The sequence below is a fragment of the Echinops telfairi genome, unplaced genomic scaffold (assembly GCF_000313985.2).
Source record: "Echinops telfairi isolate 266 unplaced genomic scaffold, ASM31398v2 ScPeMD7_5592;HRSCAF=6446, whole genome shotgun sequence".
NCBI classification, from domain to species: Eukaryota; Metazoa; Chordata; class Mammalia; order Afrosoricida; family Tenrecidae; genus Echinops; species Echinops telfairi.
In genome coordinates this window covers 8,463,232-8,487,045 of record NW_022109491.1, presented here as the reverse complement: position 1 = coordinate 8,487,045, position 23,814 = coordinate 8,463,232, and the positions used below count along the sequence as shown (strand labels likewise).

Below are 23,814 nucleotides of genomic sequence, written 5' to 3'. Positions count from 1 at the left end.
AAATGAGGAGCTCATACCAAGGGCTCAGGTAGAAAGCAAATGTTTTGAAAATGAGGATGGCAACAAATGTGCTTGACACAATGGATGGATGGATGGATTGTGATAAGAGTTGTACGAGCCCCCAATAAAATGATTTAAAAAAGAAAAAGGAATGATTGGCCACATGCCACAGGAAGTAAAAGTCGGGGTAAGAAAATCCAGAGGTGAGCATGAAGCCCAGCCCCCTATCCCCACCCAGTACCCCCAAAAACCCACCCTCTCTGCTCTCCTCTACTTCACAGACCCAAAAGACACCCCCGCACACACACACACACACACAACAAACTGGAACTAGCATGTGAGCCCAAATGCCTTCAGGGATCAAGCAAGCAGACAGTTGCCTGGATTTCCTGCAAAATAGTAGAATCCCAAACCTACTGCCTGACAATGCCTTCCCGCTCTGTGATCCCGTAGGACCAGGAACTGCTCCTTAGGACTTCCAAAGCTATAAATCCTCCTGGAAGCTGACAGCCTAATCTTTCGTCCTCGGAATGACGAGTGGGTTTGAACTGCCAACCTTGCAGGAAGCAGGCCGCTGCTTAACCCACTGTGCCACTAGGGCTCCTTCATGGAATGACACTAATATAAGGTGATCTGACGTCCCGCTTTTGGCGGGACAGTTCTGATTTTTGGCGTTTTAAAAAAGTCCCGATTTTTGGAAAGAATGCACGACAAGCTAGGGAACGGTCTATTTGGTCCATACAGATCAAACTTTTAATCAAGAACGTTCCCCACCACCACCCCGGTCAATGGTGTCCCACTTTAAATCTGGTCACCTCACACTAATATCCTCTTATCAGAGAAGTGTTGTTGGGAGAGGGGCTTACAAACACTTTAAGAATGCTCTTCTCTTCCAAAGAGAGACCTGCTGCTTCCCACTCTTCTTAAAACCCATGGCCTACCTGGTCTGGCTTCCAGTTTCCCACTTGACAGAAATCAGGGTTGGAGGAAATACCCACCCGCAAGATTCTCTTAACACTACGGTAAAACAGGGCAAGAACCATGATCCTTGGCAAGCCAACAGCCCACCTCACCACCTGGGGGAGAGGGGGAATGGGTGGGCACTGGGTCTCGGCTCATGAGGCAGCCACTCGACAGCCCCAGGGCTGCCCTGCAGGGAAGTGAATGAACATGGTGTGGACGGAGCTTCTAACTGGCCCAGAGGTCAGATATTCAAATTTTATATGAAATTTCCCATGTTTCAAAGGAAGCAACCAATACATGTGTAAATAAGCAAACAAAAATACCACTGTGCCAGTCAGACAAAACCTATGCATGGGCCTGATCTAGTCTGAGGACCTCCAGTTTGGAAGCTATGAGTCCCCACAATGGACACAAGTAAATGAGTCACTGCCTTAATCTAGTCTATGTCCTCAGCACGGGGCACAAGAAAGACCTGGCCTACAAAAAGTGACTTCAGACCTGAATGAACTAAATACACACATACACACACACACACACACACACACACACACACACACACACCCTGTGGTAACTGAAGTCTAAGGATCTGGGAGGGAGTTTCCCCAGAAATGCAAGAATCCTGTGGAATACAAGATTCATGCAACTCATTTGGACACAACTTAATCTCCCCCTCGGCCCTCCAAAGACTGTCTGGTGGGGGACAAAAGCAGAACCCTACTAGAAGAGGAATCAGGAAGCCTGTGTTTGTGTTCCCGCTCAGCCACAAGCTCACGTGGCAGCCCTGGGCCAAGCTCTGAACATCAGTTTCCCCTTCTGGAAAAATGAGACAATTGGGTGAGAGGATGTCTCAGCCCTAAGGGCCCGCTTCTAGGATTCTAGTTGCCAATGGATGATTTACTTGACCTTCTAAGGGCCAAACGCCCAACCCCAAGCTTTCTTCAGCCCTCCATGAGGCAATCAGCAAACTAGCAGCGCTTGAACAAGTGTGTAAAATCAAAATAATTATGTTTATTAATCTAGCTAATAGATAAGGGGATTTCAAAGGATTCGCAGGAAAACTCCGTATCTTTTCATGCCATTTTCCCCGTGAACTTTTCGAAGGCTCCTCATCTGTGCTGTGCTGACTCTGTGCCAGTTATTGTCTGTCCTTACAGGTCAGAAACCAAACACCAAACCACTAGCTGTCCAGCCAATTCTGACTCACGGTGACCCACGCGAGTCGAGTTAGAATCCCTCCATGGGTTCGCAGCAGCTGACTTTCCAGAAGCAGATCGCCAGCTTTCTACTGAGGAGTCCACGGCTGACTCCAGCCCCCACGCTCTCGGTTAGCACCTGAGTGTTCAACTGTCTGCACCATCCTGGAGACCTTACAGATCTTTAAAAAAACACAACAAAACTCTCACTGCCATCGAGTCAACTGACTTATGGTGACCCTATGGGACAGGGTAGAACGGCCCCTGTGGGTTTCCAACACTGTCACTCTTTGCCAGAGTAGAAAGCCCTTTCTCCCACAGTGTCAGGTGGCTTCGAACTACAGACTTTATGGATCGCAGCCCAACCCGTAACCACAATGCCATGAGGGCTCCATTATAATTCTTCACTCACTTAATTCTCCCACCAGCCTGAGAGGCAGATGCCCATTCAGAAATAAGCAAGCGGAAGCACACAGAGGTGAAGCAATTTGCCCACAATCACGCAGCCATAAGTAGCTGGGATCTGAACCAGACAGTGGGGAATCCGGGGCCCCTGTGACATGATGAAACCAGGAAAGGTTAGGCAATGAGGACATAGCATAACAGGAGGAAGTGCTCAAAGAGGGGACAGAAAGAAAATCTAAACTTGCACAATCGGATATGCAGTGTGATCACACCCGAAACACAAAAAACATACCTCCTGCGGACACACCGTGTCCAAGTCATAGTGACCCTGCAGAACAGGGTAGAACTGCCCCTGTGGGCTTCCAAGACTTTCAACAGGGTTGGAAAGCCTTTCTCTGTCTCCCATGGAGGGGCGGCTGGTGGTTTCGAACTGCTGAACTGCTGACCTTGAGGTGAGCAACCCAAAGCGCAACTCGCTGCGCCACCAGAAGAACAAGGAGACACAACCCAAAGCAAAACTGTTCTATTCTTCCACGACGTGCGAGGTCCCACGATTCCCCTGGCAACATGTCCCTGGTAACCCCACCTCGTGCTCTTCCCCTGCCCTGCACACCACCACGTCCCCAGAATCTAAGACTAGGCCAGGCACGCGGCAGACTCTACTAGCCATTCATTTCTTGATGGGCATTGACATGGTTTCCACCTTTTGGCTTTGGGAAATATGCTGCAGTGAACATCGGAGTACGAATCGCTTGTGAGTCTCAAGTCTTCGGGTCTGTTGCTGGGTCTTATGGTAGTGGAGCTTTTTCATTTTTTAAGGCATCACACAATGGTTATATCATTTTGCATTTCTACCAGGAATGGATAAACATTCAATTTCCCCACATCCTTTCCCTTCACAAGGAGCCCTGGTGGCATAGTGGTTATGCATTCTAACTACAAGGCCAGCAGTTCAAAACCACCAGCTGCTTGCTCAGGAGAAACACAGGGCTTTCTACTCCTGTAGGGAGTTACAGTCTTGGAAACCCACAGGGGCAGTTCTACTCTGTCCTGTAGGGTCGTCATGAATCATCCTTCCTGCCTCCCAACCTTTTCCCTACCCGCAGAGCTACAATTCTGATGTTTGGGGTTGGAAGGGGATGCGAGGACAGGAAGTTTGACCATCTTGCTGCCATCGGCTGAGGACGTCCTCAGAAACTTACTCAGCTCAGTTTCCACAGCCAAGAGAAGACAAGAGCTCTGCTCCGGAGCTCTGGCCCGCTCACCAGTCTCCAGCCTGCTCCACATCTTGTTTGTTTCTATTTTTATCTTCTCCATCCTAGTGGGGGTGAGTTGGTATCTCATTGTTATTTGATTTGCATCTCTTTGATGGCTCATGATATTGAGCATCTTTTCTGGGTTTGCTGGCCATTTGAATGTCCTCTAAATCCTTTGTCCACCTTATGATTGGTTTTTTTTTTCCTCTTAGCTGTTAAGTCATCCACGTTATACTGCTATATGGGCTCTGAGATTCTTGTTGGGTAAGTGGTTTCTGAAGATGTTCTCTCAGTCAGTACTTTGTCTTTTTACTTTTTGGGTAACGTCTTTTGATGGAGAGAACTTTTTCATTTTGATGAGTCCCATTTATGTTTGTCTCTTGCTATTTGTACTTTTGTTATTATATTCGATAATCCACTGCTGAAGATAGGAAATGCCAAAATGTTTTAAAGTCACCGAAAAAGTAAGTTTTGAAAAACTGAATGAAAAGGCCCATAAAAACAGCATGTTTGAGGTTTGTGCATCTCTTTAAGTACATAGAAATGTTTCATACATACAATATATACCACAAACATCATTTTACCACACTTGGTTCCATGAGAGCGATCACCTGTAGCTGAATTACATAAGGGATTATGCCGACGACAAGCCCCTCTGTTTTCTATTACCTCTGGGATCCAACAGAAATACAAAATACAAAAGACAAAATTTTGGGGGTCAAAGTTATGGATTTTAATTTGTTTACAAAACAGCCTTATCAAAGTACTCTCCATTATACTTAATACATTTGTTAAATCTGTGATTCCATTCTTCGAAACATTTTTCAAATTCATCTGGATGGCTGACAGCACCTCCCTGGTTTTTCTTCACTTCTTCTACATTGTCAATTTGCTGTCCTTTCATGTCCCTCTTCATTCGTGGAAACAAAAAGAAGTTGCACAGAGCAAGGTCAGGTGAGTCAGGTGCGTGGGGCAAGAGAGGTATGCTGGGTTTTTTGCCAAAAACTGACACACTGAGATGGCTGCATGAGCAGGTGCATTGTCGTGGTGGCAAAGCCAGTCCCCAAATCTGCCACAAATCAGGCCTTTTTTTGTTGCACACTGTTAACGCAATCTTTTCAGAACCTCTAAATAGAAAGCTTGATTAACAGTCTGGTGGAATGAACTTCATATGCACTATCTCCCTCACATCTTAGCTGGTTTGGAGGCAGGGTACCCCTCCATAACCCTTAAATGAAAGCCAATCAAATGCTCTGGCCAGACATCAGCTGGTGGCTAGGACTACGCAGAACTCCCTGATATTGCAAAGAAAACCCTGTGATGCGCTGCTCTCCCAGTTGTGATAAGGAGAGGAAGCCAAGAACCAAGTCTGCAGCCACTCCCCTGCTGGGGTCCACATCCCCCACTGAGTCATGGCCACTAATTAAGAAAGTACCAGGAAGCAGGAACACCTCTGTCACAGAATGTGATTCATTCCATCCCTATTATTTGCTCATCTTTCATTCAACACTTCCTAACAGAGAGCCCACTGATGTCCTAAGCACCGGGGATGCGATAGGGAGTACACAAGAACAGGACCTTGACCTCACAGGGTGTTTATTGTCATGGGAAAGACGGGCACTGAACAAGTAAACAGACCAGATGGTTTCAAGGAGTGACAGATACCAAGAAGAACACAGTAAGACGGTGTAGAGTGAGTGACTAAAAGGGTCCCTAAGGAGATGACGTCTGAGCTAAGACCTGAAAGACAGGGAGGGGCCCCCCAAGGCAAAGCTTGGTGAAAAGGGTCCCAGGCAATGTGAACGTCATGTGTCAGGGCTCAGAGGCTGGCGTGAGCTTGGTACAGTTCAAGAGAAAGGAAGTTGGAGGGAGAGAAGACTGGAGCAGGAGCGTAGCCAGATCACATAAGACTCTCCAAAGAGCAGTAAAGAGGTTAGATTTCCATTTTCTGCTACATCCACCCAGCAGAAGGGGGCCGGGAGAAGCTGGAGTTCCCTTATGATTTTATTGCTCCATCCAACAAAACAGAATTAAATGTGAGAATGGTAGACACACCCACCCACACACTCTGTCAATAATGACAATAAATGTAAGAAGACTACACAGTCCAATTAAAGAGAAATTATTGTCAGAATAGGTAAAAATGCCATATCCAACTATATAAGATCAACTTGAAATAGAAAGTCGCAAATATGCTGAAAGGAAATTTGGAAAATAGAAAGCTGGTGTGGTTATATTTTAGCTAAAACACACTCCAAAACAAAGACCATTAGCAAAGATACGGAAGTGTGATTAATAATGATAAAAGGGTCAGTTCAGGGGTCACGGCAATCCTAAGTGACATAATAATCAAATTTTACACAGTCAAAACGGACAGAAATAACTGGAGGGAAACACTAATCGACCATCACATCTGAGATGTTCATAGCCCTCTCCCAGCAATCCAGGAAACCAGGGGATCAAAAATTGGCAAGGCTGTAGAGACTTGAACAATGCTATCAACCCCCTTGATCCTAACGGCATTTCTAGACCAATACTGCCCCCAACAATAGACGAACACAGTTCTTTTCAAATGCACGAGGAATGGTCACCAAAGTAGGCCACATGTTCGGTCATAAACCAAGTCTCAAGAAATATCAAACAGCTGTCTCAGGGATGAGCTAAGTCAATTAGCATAACACGGTCCAGAAAGACATGTTCTCTATCCTACTTTGGTGAGTAGACGTAACCAGGGTCTTAAAAGCTTGTAACTATTGTTCTCTACCGTTCAGAAACCAGAAGAGTGGAGAAAACAAAGACTCAAGGAAACAATTAACCCAAAGGACTAAGGGACCACACAAACCACAGCGCCCACCACCCTGAGACCAGAAGAACTAGATGGTGCCCAGCTACCATGACCACCTGCTCTGACTGGGGTCTCAATAGAAGGTCCTGGACAGAGGTAGGAGAAAAATGTAGGGCAAATTCAAAATCATAGTTATTTAATGCTTCCTCCCACACACTATCAAGACTCCAATTCTTCCTTACACATCCAGTTAAACCAGAGCACATACACTGGTCTAAGATAAGAGCTCAAAACACAGGGAATCCAGGACAGATAAACCTCTCAGGGCCAATAATGAGAGTAGCAATACCAGGAGGGGAAGGGAAAGAGGAAGGTGGGGGAGAAAGGAGGAATCAATCACAGTGATCTACATATAACCGCCTCCCAAGGGGACAAACAACAGAGTAGTGGGTGAAGGGAGACAGCAGTCAGTATAAGACATGAAAAAATCATAATAATTTATAAATTATCAAGGGTTCATGAGGGAGGGAAGAGAGGGTGGAAGAAGGGGAAGGAGAAAAAAAAGAGACGCTAATACCTAGGGCTCAATTAGAAAGAAAATGTTTTTAAAATGATGATGACGACATATGTATAAAAGTGCTTGACACATGGATTGTGGTAAGTGCTGTACGAGCCCCCAATAAAAAATGATTTTTAAAAAGAAGAAGAAGAAAACCAGGCTTACTAGTCTAACAGGGACTGGTAGAACCCCTGAGACTCTGACCGTTAGTCAACCTTCCAACCTGGAACTGAACCCACCCCTGGGAATCACCTTTCAGCCAAACAATAGATCGGCCTATGAAGTGAACAAAGAACCCCCCACCCCACCCTGGAGGAATGTATTCCTCTGAGCAATCTAGTCAAGGAAGTCCGAGAAGCAGCCCCCAAACCAATTCAGCAGGGAAGAAGAGGCCGGAAAGAAGGAAGGCCAGGGGAGGACCGGGGAAGGGGGCTGCCACATGGAGCGTCACCCAATGTCCAGAGACTGCTGAATGGGAAACTCATCTAAACCCTGCCAACCGAACCACGAGAAAATGCTTTTGTTTTTGTTTTTAAGGTATCAAGTACAATAGACAACTGAAAAAAATTGTTTTTAATGGAAGGGGGGAAAATATCAAAGGGGTACAAGCCCAGACGGTTTTCTCTGAGAATTGAAGTGTGTTGTTCTCATGTACCCTCCTAGCAGCCCTGTGCATGACAGACGGACACCAGTGTCCTGCACCATCCTCACACTGTCCTATCTGAGCTCACTGTGCAGTCACCGTGGCTGTCCACTTTGTCCCGAGTCTTTCTCTTCTTCGCTGCGCCTCTGTTGCCAGCAGGATGTCCTATCCAGGCACTGGTCTCTCTAGGACCATGTCCAAAGCGCGTGAGATGAAGTCTATCCATCCTCGACAGAGCAGCTGGTTGCACTTCTTCCAGGACCGATATGTTCGTTCTTTAGGCAGGCCGTGGGACTGTCAACATTTTTCTCCAGCACCAGAACCCAGTGCACCGATTCTTCTCCAATCTTCCATAGTTGTTGGCCAACTTTTGCAAGCAGAGGGGCCACTGAAAATGCCCTGGCTTGGGCCAGGCGCACCTTCGTGCTCAGAGTAACATCCTTGCTTTTCGATACTTTAAAGAGGTCTTGTGCTGCAAAGTGACCCAATGCAATGCAGCAGGTGATCGCTTGACTTTCTATAAAAATAGAAATCACTAAATAAGTCCTCTGAAAAAGCCTCAAAATTGGGGGATCAGCCCACCCAGAATGGCTTTCTACCCCCTGGTCCCCTGTCAGAGCTGCTGCTGTTGCAAGGGACCGTTGAGTCAGATTCAACTTCCACCTCACTTGTGACAGAACAGTATTGCCTCCTGGCTGACATCCTCCCAAAAGGGGATCACTGGATCTTTCTCCCCCAAAGATGCCGGCTGGGTTCAAACCACCAACCCTTCAGTTAGCGCTGAGCGCTGCACTGTGGGACCTCAGAGTACCAGAAGACAATGTCTGCCACAACTGTCTCCTGAAGCAGGGAGCAGTCACCATCTGCCCCACGGCAGCTTCTCAACAAAATCACTTCCAGAGCTACTGGGGGTGGGGGTGGGGGTGTCTGTGTGCCACACTGGAGGGGCCAAGTCCCCCATCAGGGTGGGAAATGCACCCCCCTCCCTCCCCACTCCATCTCTCTCAAATGGAACCTGACTGACCCCACCCGTCGTCAATCAATGCACTCTGCTCAGTGGCCACTCTGGGCAAGACCCAGGGGTCAAGAAGATGGGCTTTGGCATCTGACGGTCCTGAGTTCAAATCCACCACCTGTCTGCCTCTGTTTTCCTCATCCAGGAAGTGGGTCTGAAGAAGACCTCCTCCACAGGGCAGAGGCGAAAGCCAGTCTCATGCAGCGAAGCGCTGTTATGATGGCCGGGGTGAGGGGTGAGGTCCAGGCCCCTCCAAACAGTTTGTGATCATGCAAATTAGCTTCCTGAACAGAATAACAAGGGCGTCTCCTCTCTCACTGTCAACAGCCGTCCCAACCACCAGCAGCTGGCAGGACAGCCATTCACAGTGGGTGCTCAGTGGGTCTCAGCAGGTCTCCTCCAGCGAGGCTCCCTCGGGTGCCACAGGGTGCCCACAGGGAGGCTGAGGCCCAAATGGGGAAAGAATCACGGCCAGGTCACACCGTTGTCTGGGCACAGATGCCAGGCCTCCTGACTTCCAGGCCTCCTTGCTGCCTGGGAGGTCCAGGGCGCCATTCCCTCCTGGGTTTAGCCCAGAGGCAGGAGAAGGCCACTGAAGAGCACTGCCCAGGGCTGGTTTCCAAATCACTGAGTGCCTGCCCGACTCTTGCTGAACCTGCCTCCCACAGCAACGGGCACCTGCCCACCTCGGCTCCCCTTTCATCCCTCCAGCCACCCTGGCCTCCTCTCTTCCTCACACACACCTAGCAGGGTCCTGCCTCAGGCCCTTTGCACATGCTGTGCCCTCTGCCTGGAGCATAACACCTCTCAATTCTTTCCCAGCTGACTCCTTCTTCAAGACTCAGCCCAGACCCCACCTCCAATCCTAATCACCCTCAAGTTCATTCCAACTCAGAGACCCTATAGGACAAGCGACCCTACAGGACAGAAGAGACGCTGTCATCTTTGCACACACAGCTGCCACATCTTCTACCCTCGGAGTTGCTGCTGGGTCCAAACTGCCACTCTTTCAGTGAGTGACCAAGCACTTAACCACGTCATCATCAATATGGCATACCCACAAGGTGTACGAGCTTGAGCAAGTTGATCAACCTCTCTGGCCCTTGGTTTCCCCATCCGCTAACTGGGTGCCATGATGAGACCCACGTGGGAGGTCTCACAAGGACTCTAAGACATAAGATACGGAACACTCAGCCCAGGGCCTGGCACCAGGTGGGACCGACGTAAATGGAATCATTACCTCAATCATTACCTCAACTCGAAAAACTTCCTTGAGTGGTCTTGTTTAGCTGTGGGGTGTTCCAGGAGTCCATCAGGGGAAGGGATGGACTATCTTGTTCCAGAACCCTCCAGTACTGTGCCTGGCACCTAGTGGGTACTTCACGCCTCTTTACTGAACAAATAACTGAATCGGTTAGTAGGAGCACCAACTGTTCAGAATTGAGCACCCTGCTCAGACCAGGGCCTCCCTCCTAGTGGAAGCCACTCACCTGCTCCAGCAGGGACTAGCACGTCCTAGACTCCGGGTCTATTGGCTAATGGTCGCCTGCTTCTTTCCACCAGCCTTGGGTGGCCCTGGTCCTGCCAGCCCAAAATAGCCTCCCTTCCCCTGGCCCAGAGTCAAGGGCTCTTCGTGAGTTCCACCCTGGGGAAACACAGGCTGAGTGTCTACCGCCAGACACAAGAGAGCAGGGCCGGTTTCTTCCTGATCCTCCTAGTGCCAAGAAAATAAAAATAAAGGTCAAATCCCCACCGGGGCTGAGGACAGAGGGTTTCCCTGCTTCGTGGGACCTTTGCCCAGAGGAAGGCTGAGAGGGGCGCAGGGTCTACAGTGAGCTCAGCACCCAGCTGTGTCGGCCACTTTCCTGGAGCGGCCCATTCAGTCCTTGCAGTGACTTGATGAGGGCAATGGCTATGGCCCTCCTTGTTCTGCAGGTGGGGAAACCAGGACTCCGAGAAGCAAAGGGACTGGTCCAAGGTCACACGAGGACAGAGCTGAGCCATCAACAGAGAGAGAGAGCCTCTTCTGAGACAGAGGGCTGGTGCAAACAGCAAGCCTGAAACATGGTGCGAACGGCATCACCTGACTGATATCTCTCTCTCTATCTCGATCTCTATCTCTATCTCGCTCCACTTCCATAGATTCCTGAAGAGGCATGTGAATGCCAAAGCAGGTCTGAAAGCAAAGCATGTTGGGCAAAGGAAGGCTTAAGCCCACTGGTTCTCAACCAGGAGTAATTTTAAGCCCTAGAGACAATTTTTGGTTGTCACATCTAAGGGACAGGGTGCAACTGGCACCTAATGGGTACAGCCCAGGGATGCTGCTAAACCTCCTGCAATGCACGGGACAGTTCCCCAGGACAGGTAACTGTTCCCAATGCACAGGACAGCTCCCCAGGACAGGTAACTTCCGCCTCAAATGGTCACAGTACTGAGGTTGAAGAGTCCTAATTTTAGCTTTGCCTGCAATGTTTGCTGGAGTCCTGGTGGTGCTGTGGGTTAGGTTGCTAATCGAAAGGTTGACAGTTCTAACCCAGTAGCTGCTCTGTAGCAGAAAGATGAGCCTGTCTGCTCTCGCAAAGATGTACACTCTCAGGAATCCCTAAATGGGGTCCATGTGAATCAGAGTCCCCTCGGAGGTGGTGGGTTTTTGGTTTGTAAAGTTTCACTTGCATGGGTAGCAGGTTTCCATATGTTGTCCAGTCGGTCACCCCATCAACAAGGAATGACCAGGCACCAACCATGGTCCTGGTTCGGGACATCCACTGTCATCAAGGCGATTCCGACTCAACTCAGTGATCCTGCAAGACAGAGCAGAACCGCCCTGTGGGGGGTTCCAAGGCTATAAAGCCCATCTTTCTCCCGAGAAGCAGCTGGTGTGTTCAAAATGCCCACCTTCCAGTTAGTAACTGAGCCCTTAACCTCTGCACTGCCAGGGCTCCTGTTAGGGACACAGCAGGGACCAAATCAGCCCTCAAAGGAGGTCAGGAGGGCTGCTCACAGGAGCTCATGTGAGGAAGCAAGACATGGCGGGGGACTAAACTCACTCACTGCCACACAGTCAAGGCTGACCCATAGTCACCTTGTAGGACAGGGTAGAAGTACCCTTGTGAGATGTTCACATTGTAACAGTTTACAGGGTTACAAAGCCCCGTCTTTCCCCTGAGGAGCAATTGGTGGTTTCGAACTGCAGACCTTGGGGATCCCAGCCCAACACGTAACCACGAGGCCACCAGGGCAAGGGACTAAACGGGCATCAGGAACGCTGAAATGAGGGGAGGCACTCTGCAAGGAAGGCTCCTCTGAGCAGACACTGGACCTGAGGCCTGCAGGAACACACCCAGCAGGGCTGTCACGATGTCACGTCTGTGTGTAAGGCACCTTGCTGAAATGTCCGTGTTGTAACTCAGCTGTTTGTCTTCTTGTTGTCCGGATGTAGGAGTCTTTATGTCTGTTGGGTAGTAAACCCGTTTCAGATACACGCTTCCCCAAAAGGGCAGGAATGCCAAGGATCCCCTGTCACCACCGAGGGAAGCTGAACAAGGCTGGAAGGATCCCTACCCCGAGAGTCTTTGCAAGAAACCAGTCCTTTTGTTGATGCCTTGACTCTGGGCTTCCAGCCTCCAGAACTGAGATAGGACACATCCGGGATGTTTTGAGCTACCCTGGGTTGGGAGGAGTGCTTTGAGGGGCAGGTGCATTGGCAAAAAGGAGCTTGGATTTTAACACACGCCTCACTGAGGTGAGAGGGAGTCACGAAGAAGATCACTGAGGAGAGAGCATTCCACAGAGGAAGGAGCAAGGGCCAAGGCCCTGGGGCTGGCCAGGTGGGAACGCTGTGAGGAGGCTGAGTGACTCAAGTGGAGGGACTGCAGGAAGAGTCCTCTGAGATGGAGTGGGGGGGGGGGTAACTAGCCCCATCCTGCAGGGCCTTGTGGGACACTGCAAGGACTTTGGCCTTTGTCTGGAGGAGAGGGGGAAGTAACTACCATAGAGTGGATACTTAAAAACTTAAGTTCTAAGTTTGTCAATCATAGTCTTGAGGAAATGAGTAGTTGGATCTGGGGACTCAAGAACATAGAGTCTCAGGGACATCAAGATCAATCAGCACAACACAGTCCACAAAAGACATCCTTCTTCCAGTGAGTAAGGACTGGGGTCTCAGAAGCTTGTGAGCAGCCACTAACACATAACTATTGGTCCCTCCCACTTCAGAGCAAAGAAGAATGAAAAAAGCCAATGACTTTCAGAAGCAATTCATCCAAGGATCTAATGGACCACACAAACCCCAGCCTCCATGACCTTGAGACCAGAAGAACTAGATGGTGCCCAGCCACCACTACTGACCGCTCTGGAAGAGATCACAATTAAAAGTCCTGGAAAGAGTGGAGCAAACCTCATAATCCTAAAAAAAAAAAAAAAAAAGGCTCCTCACCATTCCAGGAGACAAACACCCCTCGGTCACTCTTCAAGCCTGGAAGGAACTCAAGGACCAGGCTCAGCTTTCAGCCAAACAATAGCCCCCAGAACAACCAAGCCCAGGAGACCAAAGGGCAGCTTCTACCCCTCTAAGGCTCAGAAGGTAGGGAGGGAGCAGAAACAATGAAGTGCTAAAACCAGGGAAGAAGTTTCAAGAGTCTGGCCCAGTGTGGGGATCCCAATCAATGCCAGGAACCCAAACGCCTATCAATGTTGAATGGAAAACCTACTTGCTCTGCACACTCTGCCCACGTCACAATCAAAAGTTGTCTTTAAACTTAACAGAGGCAGAGAAGAAAAAAAAAAGGCAGAGTAGAGAGTCTGGCCCCTGACTAGCTTCTAAGTCTGGAAATACCCCCTGAAGAACCTATTGATCCAAACTAAGCTGTCAGTGGCTAACTGAAAAAGACTAAGGTCAGCAATTCAAACCCACCAGCCTGTGGGAGAACAATGGGGCAGTCGGCTTCTGCAGAGAAGAGACAGTTCTACTCTATCCTGCAGGGCTACTGGGAGTTTGGGCTCAACTTGACAATGGGTTTGTGCTTTTTGCTTTGGGACCCAGGCTAAAACAATCAAGCCACCCTCCCCAGGACTCTCAATGGAACCCTGACTGGGCATTGGAAGGGAAGGGAACATACCTCACCTACAAAGGGAGGACTTTGGGCTGTGACCCAACTGGCTTGCCTTGAGTTCTACGGTCTGCTAACCTCTGGAACCGGTGAAATTGGCCTGCCTTGGCCGGGTTCTGAGGAACAACACTGCTGTTTTGAGCACACTGATTTGAGCACCAGACCACCCTGCCCATCGCCCACCTACCACCCACCAGGGTCCCACCCGAGAGTCCATGTCTAATCATAACAATCTGCACAGTCAGACCCTCCTGCAGCCAGGCATGCCCTACTTCAGAAATTTAACTCTTGCAAAACCTCAGGGTGGGGGGAGAGGGGTGTGAAGCAAATAGGATGTGGGTTTCTTCATCGCAGGGTGTGGCTCTGAGCTAAAAGGTCTTCAGCTCACTGCCCTGGTAAAGGGGACCTTCTCCCAAAAACAGGAGTAGGGGGGTTGTAACCTGAAGCCGTCAGTCAAAAGCCAAGGACACCAACCCCATCCATCTCTTCCTAAAGAGGCGGATACATGGTTACAAAGGCAGATGCAGCATCACTTAGTGGATGGACAAGCAGGATGAAGAACATGCTGGCGCCAAGGCAGGAGCCGGTTTCCTTGATGGTCACCCTCCTGCTAGGACAAAGGCAACGTCTTCTCTGGAGTGGGTTACAGGCTCACAGCCGAAAATACACAGCAGTCGCTCTCTGGTTTGAACTGTCCACGGTGTTGTTTTCCATATGTTCCCCTCATCACACTTGCAGAAGCTTGGGTTTTGTAACCCTCATCAGGCATTCTCTGATGGCCTGGTGCAGCTCAGCCCGCTGCCCAGAGGGGCCTGCCCCTCCAGCAAATGAAGGCTCAGAACACTTGGAACCTGCGACTTCACTCCCTCCCACTCAGACAGCCCCGGAAGTGGCATAAAAGCAGTCACGGCGCTCATGTTGGGGGAGCTCAGGATGGTTGTAAACAGTGTGGCCTCAGAGACAAAACTGCCTGGGCTCTGTCGGTCTCTCGGTGAATCTGTCTCACTGCTCACACAGGAAACACACACTTAGCCTGGGACCAGCAAACGTGAGGCATCATTGGGATGTTGGCATTATTACCATTGTGGCAGTAATAATCTCACAGCCGTGCTGAAAATGCAATGATTCCTATCTGTTGACCTTTGGAAAAAACGAATGCCCACATCACACGCACAATTTTACACAAAGCAAATATTACAGACCAGGTTTCCTGGTATACTTTTCTCCCTTCTTTTCTTACCGCTTTCTCCTTCTCTACATTCTTACATCGTGTGCCCCAACCGCCTGCAACCTTAGAACATGGCAGGTTACTGTCCTTGAGTGCCTGCAAGTCGATTCCTACTCATAGTGACCAGACCCGAGGTGAGCACGTATTGCCGCCCCACAGGGTCTCCTAGGCTGTGATCTTTATGGAAGCAGATCACCAGGTCTGCCTCGTGCAGAGCAGCTGCTGGGTTTGAACGGCTGACCCTTTGGTTAGCAGCTGAGCACTTAACCCGGGGCTTCTTATACATGCAAGGTACAGGTGTGTGTGGTGGCTATCATCTGTGTTCCGAAAATAGCCCCTTGTTATGTTCAGGGCCAGAGAGCATCTGACGTTTTGCCATGCCGTCACGTGGCAATGCCCCCAAGACACCAGGGTGAAGCCATTCTTTTTCCTGATTACAGAATCCAAACTTTGCCCTCCACCCTCCAACCACTGGCATGTCTCCCTAGTGTGACATAGGGAGTACAGGGTCTTTTTTAAAAAACAACAAATAGTGACAACAAGAAACCACAGTTTCTTGTTTTGGCAAAAGCAGCGCTCCAATGAGAGGAAGGCTCAGGTCTCCTCCCCGCAAAAAGCAGAACCACAAGAGCATTCTGGGAGCTGCCTGCTTGCAGGCCCTGTTCCTGAGGGACCCTTGCCCAGCCAGCTGGAGGCAGGCTCTCTGGGTGCCTGAGGAGGACTGCAGTGGACAGCTCACCAGCCCCCCACCAGTCCCCTCTGCCCGACCATCCAGGCCCTCTTTCTCTGCCCCACCCAGCTGGCTGGCAGGCTGCTCACAGGACCCTTAAAGACAGGGACCCCGACCCGATACAATGAGAGGTGGGTAGACCTGGTTCCAGGGCTCATTCACTTCCTCTCTGAGGGGGAACCCCCCCTTCACCCATTCATCCTGCTGCTCATCTCCAACGAAGCCCCCACAGCAATCTGCAAACCTGCTCTGTGCCTAAGGAGCCTGGTAGTGCAGCAGTTAAGCACTTGGCTGCTAACCCACGGTGGGAAGTTCAAACCCACCTGGTGATCTGTTCCTGTAAACTCTGTCCCATGGGGTCGCTATGAAGCAAAAAACAACTCGATGGCCCCTAACAACAACAACAACAACAATATATGAGCCTGGCACTGTTCTAAGAGCTTTTACTTCAGGCCCAGTCAAGCTACACAACAACACTTCACCACAAGGCAGCTGCTGCCCTAGGTCCGTTGGACAGAGCAGGCCAGGAGTCAGCCCAGGGTCACCGTCAATCTCAAAAACTCAACACAGAGACCCAGAGACAAGAGTAGAACTGTCCCGGTATCTCCTAGATGGTAACTGTTCACAAGGGGAGAAAACCTCATCTTTTCTCCCAGGAAGTGATGAGCGATTCCAAACCGGTGGTCTATAGTTAGCAATCCAGTGGGAACCCCCCGCAGCCTGGCTCTAGAGCCCTTCATTCAACTGCCACCTGGCAAACAGGCACACCAAGAGCTCCTGCCGCAGCTCTCTCCAATCTGCAAAAGACAACAGGGGGGAGAGAGGCAGCGCAGGTGGAGGTTAAGAGTGGCACCTACCCGGGTTCGAAGCCTGGATCTGCCACCATCATAATCATGTGCCAAGCCCCTTAGAGGCCAGAGTCAGTTTGAGAAATGGTTAGGGCTGAGATTCTAGAGTAGAGAAACCTGGGTCCCCATTCTGCAGTATGACACTGCCTCAATTTCCTCGTCTGTCAGTCAGGAGGGGCACAGCAGCACTACTTTCTAAGGGTGGTGAAAGGATTCATGAATTCATATAGTTCAAAACACTAGGCATAGGAAATGCTAAGTGTCCGCCCCTGCCTGGTAATGTGTGTCAGTAGGCTTAGCATCACTAATGGCGGGCGCCCCAGGGTGCACACACACACACAGGTAGTGCCCAACGGGTCGGGGCTTCTACACGCTGAGCTCAGAGGCGCTGAGTGGAAACCCGGGGCATTTTTCCCTAAAACCTCAGTGCTCTTCCTCACAGCAAATGCAGGCTTTCTAGGAAAAAGCTAGTCCCTTCCTTTGTCTCTTAAACACATGCCACCAAAGGCAGAGGTTCCCTTGGAGATGGGAGGGGAGGGAGTACGAGCCAAGCCCTGAAGAGTGTGGACAGAGATGGGGAGCTCCTGGGAAAACCTCAGCGCCCCAGGCCCAGAACCAAACGAAGCTGCTGGATTCTGCAAAAGGAGGTCAGAGGGTCCAACAGAAACTCACTCCGAATCCCTGGTTTCCTTTCAGGGCTAACACCTCACTTCCTCCAGGCAGCCCTCCCTGACTACTCGTGCTCTATGGATGCAGAAATCCACAGCGTATCACCCTCATCAACTGGATGATCACATAATAATGACAATAATCCATGATCTTGACTTATTTTTTTCAAGTTCTATCATTTTATTAATAAACATCAGAGACACATTAGAAGTCCACATTTATTTATGATATAACAAAGTCTATCTAAAGCAAGGAGTTAACATTATACTTAATAGGCAATTATTACAGAAATACCTCTTTTTTATCATTTTATTGGAGGCTCTTACAACTTATCACAATCCATCCATCCATCCATGTGTCAAGCACATTTGTACATTTGTTGCCCTCATCGTTCTCAAAATATTTGGTTCTACTTGAGCCCTTGGTATCAGCTCCTGATCTTGACTAATTTTTATGACGCTTACCCCACCGCCTGTCTGTCAGTTGTCACCTATGACAGCTTGCATGTTGTTGTGTTGCTGGAAGCTAGGTCACTTGTATCTCCGCAAAAATCACTCACCGTGGGCACATTTCAGTGGCATTTCCAGACTAAGGCAGACTAGGCAAAAAGGCCTGGCCACCTCTTTCTAAAAATTAGCCACTAAAAACCCCATGGACCACAACAGAATGCTGTCTGACTCAGTGGCTGCGACAATGGACACAAGCACACCAACAGTCCTGGAGATGGACCGGAACCAGGCAACACTTCCTTCTGTGGCATACAGGTCCCAAGAAGTAGGGGCCAACACGACAACTCACATAGACCTCCCTACCTGCCAGGTACACCCTAGTTCATTGAATTCAGTTAAACCTCTCTTAAGCCCCTGGAAACTAGGAGCTGTTATTATTTTCAAGAGCCCTCGTGCGGTCAAAGGAGCCCTGGTGGCATAGTGGTCATGTACCTGGCTGCTACCCGCAGGGTCAGCCGTTGGCAATCACCAGCCGCTCCTTGGGAGAAAGATGAGGCTTTTTACTCCAGGAAAGGGAGTCTTGGAAACGCACAGGGTCACCGTAAGTCTGAATCCACTCAATGGCAAGTGTGTTCTGTTTTGTTTTTAGTGCTGCACTGCTTAAGCACTCCCATCACGACCTGAAAGCCTGGTGGTTCAAACCCACTGGTGGCTCAGCGAGAGAAAAGCCTTGGCAACCTGCTCCTGTGACTACGGACGTGGAAATCCGAACAGGCAGTTGTTCTGTTCTGTCCTGGATCAAGGGTTGCGGTGAGCCGGTACCAACCGGCTAACACGCCACGGCAGTTATCATCCTCCACTTCACAGATGAGGAAACTGAGGCTCAGAAGGATTAAGCCACTTGTCCAAGGTCACACCGCCCAAGAATGTCATCCCAGCCTTGTACCTGGATTTTTCTAGGTTCCCATTGTTGCAACCTAAGGAGCCCTGGTGAACATTGGTTCAATCCCACCAGACGCTCCGTGGGAGAAAAACGAGGCTATCTGCTCCTGAAAAACCCTATCAAGAGTCATAGGGAGTCGGAATCAACTCCTGGCAGTGGGCGGATTTGTTATTGTGCACTCGAGACCATGGTCCTCTCCTTGGAGGCAGGAACTGAGAGCTGGGTATCAGAGGCTCAAATTCCACAGGCTGTCCTTAACATCAGGGACACTGGAGACCAGGGAAGCCTGGAATCCTGCCTCCATGGCAGGGAATTAAAAGTCGGGCCCATCCTGGAGCCACAGGGGGGGAGGGGGGGGAATTCCCTCTGCAAATATGAAGACTGAGAGGAGATAGAGTGGGAAGACAGGAGACAATCAAAACCTGTAGGCTGCCAGCCTCGCTGCATGGAGCACAGCGCCCTGGTAATTAGTAGTTCCTAAAGCTCTAAGCCCTGGCTTTTCAAACTAAAAGACCTTGGGTTACTTAAGGGACATTTCTGATGCAGTCAGACAAGAGAGGGCTCCTGTGCCTCCCAAGGACCCCCGAGGTGCCTCTGGTCAGGTTACACAATCAATCTGCTTCAGACAGGGAAAGGACACAGCAGGAAGGAAGCCTGCCTTCTCCCCACCCCCTCCCCGCTCCTTGTTTTACAGGTGGGGAAACTAAGGTCAGAACAGGTGGCCTGACTGGTCCCAGATGTCATCACCAGAACGAGCTCATCCCAGAACTGACTAGCTCATCAGCAACACAATCACCGGCTGGACGCGGAAACTTAAAAGTGTCAAGGGGATAATACAGAACTGGAGAGGGTTTGTTTGTTTGTTTGTTTGTTTGTTTCTTGAATAACACAAATGGTTTCTCCTGGTCCGTGTCCATTACCCGCAGCCTTCTCTGGATTCGGCACGTTGGACAATTTAAAACCACAGCTAACCCCATCGCTATCTCGATCTGCTTGGAAACCACACTATTTAGGGCAGGGGTGTGGGAGGGAGAGGTATATTTTCTTTCCCATTAATACAACACAAAAAAAGGTTCAAGTTTCCTGTTTCCATGGATGACTGAGGAGGAGCAGGGAGTGGCTCAGAAGAAGTGACAGAGTTCCCTCGCATTTGACAAGGTGGACAGGCACCAGGGCTGTCTGCATCTTTAATTCAGAAACTGGCAGTTTCACATTGACCAGATTCTTTTTTAACTGTGAGAGGGAGAGGTGGGAAAGAGATGCCAGCTCGATATTATTCATACAAGCCTTTCTAGAAGGGTCCTTGGGCCAACTAGTTGTCTATGTCTCTGTGCCTGGCTTTCACCCCATCCCTGCCCCCAAGTACACCCACCTCCCTTCGCAGGAAAGGGCCCTATTCTCCCAGAGTTGGAACCCGACTCTTACACAAGCCCCAAGGCAGCCCCAAGGCACCAGGAACCCAAAGCATTCCAGAGTCTTTCTCTTTCCATCCAGAACTGCAGAGCCCAGCTCAGGGGTCTCAGAAGTAGCCACCACCACCACCCCCTGCCGGCCCTTCCTGAGCCAGGATTAAAAGACTTCCTGGAGCAGAGCAGGCGAGTAAATGAGGTCCCAGCAGGAGGCAGGGAGATGAAAGCTCTGGAGTCTCCTAACTTGCATCCTAGGCCCAGCCCAGTCCCACCTCCCCGGTCCCCTGGTCACTTTTCTCACTTCCTAAGAGTGTAGAGAAGTGGCCCCTTCCTCTCCGAGAAGAAAGAAACAGTAGCACAGAATCCGGGTTTGCAGCACCGGAAGGGCTGCTCGGGTTCAAAGTCCAGTGGTCCCACCTTCACCAGCTGTGTGATCCTGGGCAAATCACTCAACCTCTCTGGAACAAGCTCGCCCAGGTTAAAAGCTGGTGGGGAAAGCCGGGTCCCTACTTCCTGGACCACTTGTGAAGGTTATCGCTGGGAATGCCACATGCAAGGTGCCAGGCACATGAAGGGCGCTCAGTTGTTATTTTATAAGCAGGCTGTGGTTTTGCAACTTGGGAGGCAAGTCGCATGGGGCCCTGAACTGCCGGTGGGGGGGTGGGAAGCGGAGTGGGGGAGTATTAGAACATTAGAAGAGGGTCTTCTACCTTGGGGTCTTGTCCATTCCCATCCCCCTCGGGCTTCAGTTTTTACCCTCCTCTGGCCTCTAGGATTTCTAGAAGCCGCCCCACCTCCAGAAGAGCGTTTGGCACCAGGAGATGCACAAATTCCCGGGAAAAAGACGCAGGAGTGAAAGCTTGGAGGAGCCTGGGTCCCAGAGCCCCCTGCCTCGCGGATGTAACTAATTTTAAAACTATTTGAAAGGAGGGGAGTGAGGGGAGACAAAAGGGTAGCGCGCCTGCGGGGCGGGCTGTGTGCCGGAGACCCCAGGTCTGGGGCCGGCCAGCGAGGTCGTCACAGACCTCCAGAGAAGCACGACCGCCTGCCTCACTTCTCTGCGAGCCGCGCACGGCGCCTCCCGGGAGACCGTGGCCACAGGTTGTGGGAGGACCCCTCCCGGGCTGTGGGCTTCCCCGCTCCGGAGCAGAACTGGCGGCCGGAGCCTGGCAGTACCCCCTGATCCTGGCGCCACTCACCGACTGCAAGAAGCGCAAGGTGCCCACGTAGTCCCTCTCGGTGCCCAAGATCTCGTTGAGGACGCAGAGGCGGAGGCGTAGCTGGCGCTCGGACTCCCGGGCGGCCGGGCACGGACCGGGGCCGGAGCCGGGGGCTGCAGGGCCGGGAGCTGGGGGCTCTGAGCGAGCACCGTCCCCAGCCCCGTCGCCGCTGGGGCCGCTGCCGCTGGGGCCACTGGCTGTCTCCATGCTAGCCTGGCCGCGCCGCGCCGGTTCCTTGCCCCGCGCGGAGGTCGCGCCGAACGGCGGCTCAGGCGTCCAGGCGCCCCATCCCGGACGGGGCGCGCCGGCGGGCCGGGCGCATGGCGCGGTGGGCGGCGGGCGGGCGGGACTGGGGGCCGGGTGTCGGGCCGGGGACGGAGGTAGCGCGCGGAGGCCGGCCGAAGGGCGGGAGGGGGCCGGCCCTCGGGGCTCCCAGACGGCGCCCCCCCGCCACCGCCACCGCCGCCCAGGGAGCGTCTGCCAAGTGCCACGCCGCGCTCCGCCGCAGAGCCGCTCCGCGCGCGCACGGGGCCCCTTGGAGACGCGCCGCTGCGCTCGCAGCTCGGTCCGGAACTCGGCGCGGCTACAGCGGGGTCACCCGGGACACCTGGGCGGGAAAGCCCTCCGGAAGAGGCCCCGCGGCGCCCGAGAGTCCGAGCGGCACACAAACAGCGGCCGGCGCACCAACTCCGCGCCCGGACGCGTGGCGCCACCCCCCGCAGGCTACGCCACTCCCACCCCGACACACGCGACACCCGCCGCGCAGATGCACACGCACGCGGGTCCCGCGGCCGCTGCTGGTGCTCCGGCCGAGTAAGCACCGGTGGGAAAGCGCGCAGCGGGCCCGCTCGGAGCCAGTCGGCCCTGCTCGGCGCTGGCCCGCCACCCCCCAGGAAAGGGCGGGCGGTCACTGCCCAGGGCGCGCGGCCTCCCTCCCGGGGACACCGGGCCCTCGGTGCCGCCACGACCTTGGGTAGGAAGACACGGGCCCCCCGCCAGCTCTTACATCCTCATTTCCCTTTTCCTCTGCTTTTTCTCTACTGTGTTCTTCCTTTTTGCTCTTGCCTCCCTTTTTTCCCTCTTCCTGAAATTCTTTGTCCCCGAGAGGTGACCCTGCCCTTCCACCTCTTCCAGAAGAAATTATGACGTACTCTCCAGTTATTGATTAGGTGGCAGTTGCAAGACGCCCATCACTGCACCCCTTCCTTCCACCCACCCACCACCTAGGATAAGACCTTGGAAACTGGACTTGTAGCCCAGGACCTACACCCTCTCTTGCCCAGAGGACGGTATGGAGAAGGGAGGGAGCTCAGAGTGGAGAATCTGCTGCGCAGGTTCAAATCCAGGCTGCCTCACTTGCTAGCTGGGTGATATTAGGCAACTTCCTCCCCTCAAAAGCCTCAGGGCTTGACTAACCCCACCCCCACCCACCATCAATACAGTGAGAACAACAATGCTATCTGCCTCAAAGGGTCCTGCACAGGATTAAATGTTAATCCATCTGAAGTACTTGGAACATCCGTGCCCAGTATCTAGCATTCAAACCTCAAACTCGCCGCCATCCAGTCAACAGAGACTCATCGCGACCTTCTAGGACAGAGTAGAACTGCCCCTATGGAGTTTCAAGACTGTAACTCTTTACAGAAGTAGAGGGGTTCATCTTACTCCCAAGGAGGGGCTGGTAGCTTAGAACTACTGACCTTTAGGATCTGGGCCCACCGTGTACCCACTAGTTCTCTATAGAGGTTTCTTCTTGTTTATATCATTACATGCGTGGCCTGCCTTGGCCTAGCCCCACTCTCCAAATTGCTCACACAATTAATTCTCCAACTGGAATTCAAGGGGCCAGAGATTAGATTATCTCCTCAGTAGATTTGTTGATTCATATCATCTTTTCCTCTAGAATCCAAACCATAATGGATTTGGGTATGAACTTCAGTGTTCTATGTATCTTCTGCTCGAAACATCTAGTTCAAGTCTCCCTATGGACTCAGACAATACGGCGGGTGCCTCAGAACAGCACACGGAAAGAATGGAGAAGCTTTAGCCTAGCACAGACCTCAGTGTCTTTGGGACCACAGGCAAAGTGGGATTGGATCTGGACCATGGGGGATGAATGCTATTGTCCCTGGGTAGGGAGTAAAAGGTGTGAGGTAGGGGATCCTTTGAAGCATGGCTGGTGGAAACTATCCTTGCATCCAAAGGTGGCTGACCTTTTGTTTTGAGTCTCTGGAGCTCTGGAGTAGCTCTGCCACTTGGAAGCTGGGTGATCTTCGATGGCCCCCTGTGCCTCAGTTGCCTCTACTTTAATTTAGTCATGTGTTTTTCATACACGATGGAATGAAATAGGCTTGCATTTGTACCCTAGCTCCAAATCTAACTATCTGGGTG

At 51.3% G+C, this 23,814-nt stretch overlaps 1 protein-coding gene across 1 annotated transcript in view; it reads right to left on the bottom strand.

The window, feature by feature from the left end:
- PREX1 (phosphatidylinositol-3,4,5-trisphosphate dependent Rac exchange factor 1) overlaps positions 1–21,719 on the bottom strand; it is a 211,067-nt gene extending 189,348 nt beyond the window's left edge. The window contains 1 exon segment of the mRNA XM_004698311.2: positions 21,403–21,719. Within this exon segment, the coding sequence (XP_004698368.1) occupies positions 21,403–21,630 (228 nt within the window). The 5' untranslated portion in view covers positions 21,631–21,719.
- Between the last annotated feature and the right edge of the window lie 2,095 nt (positions 21,720–23,814).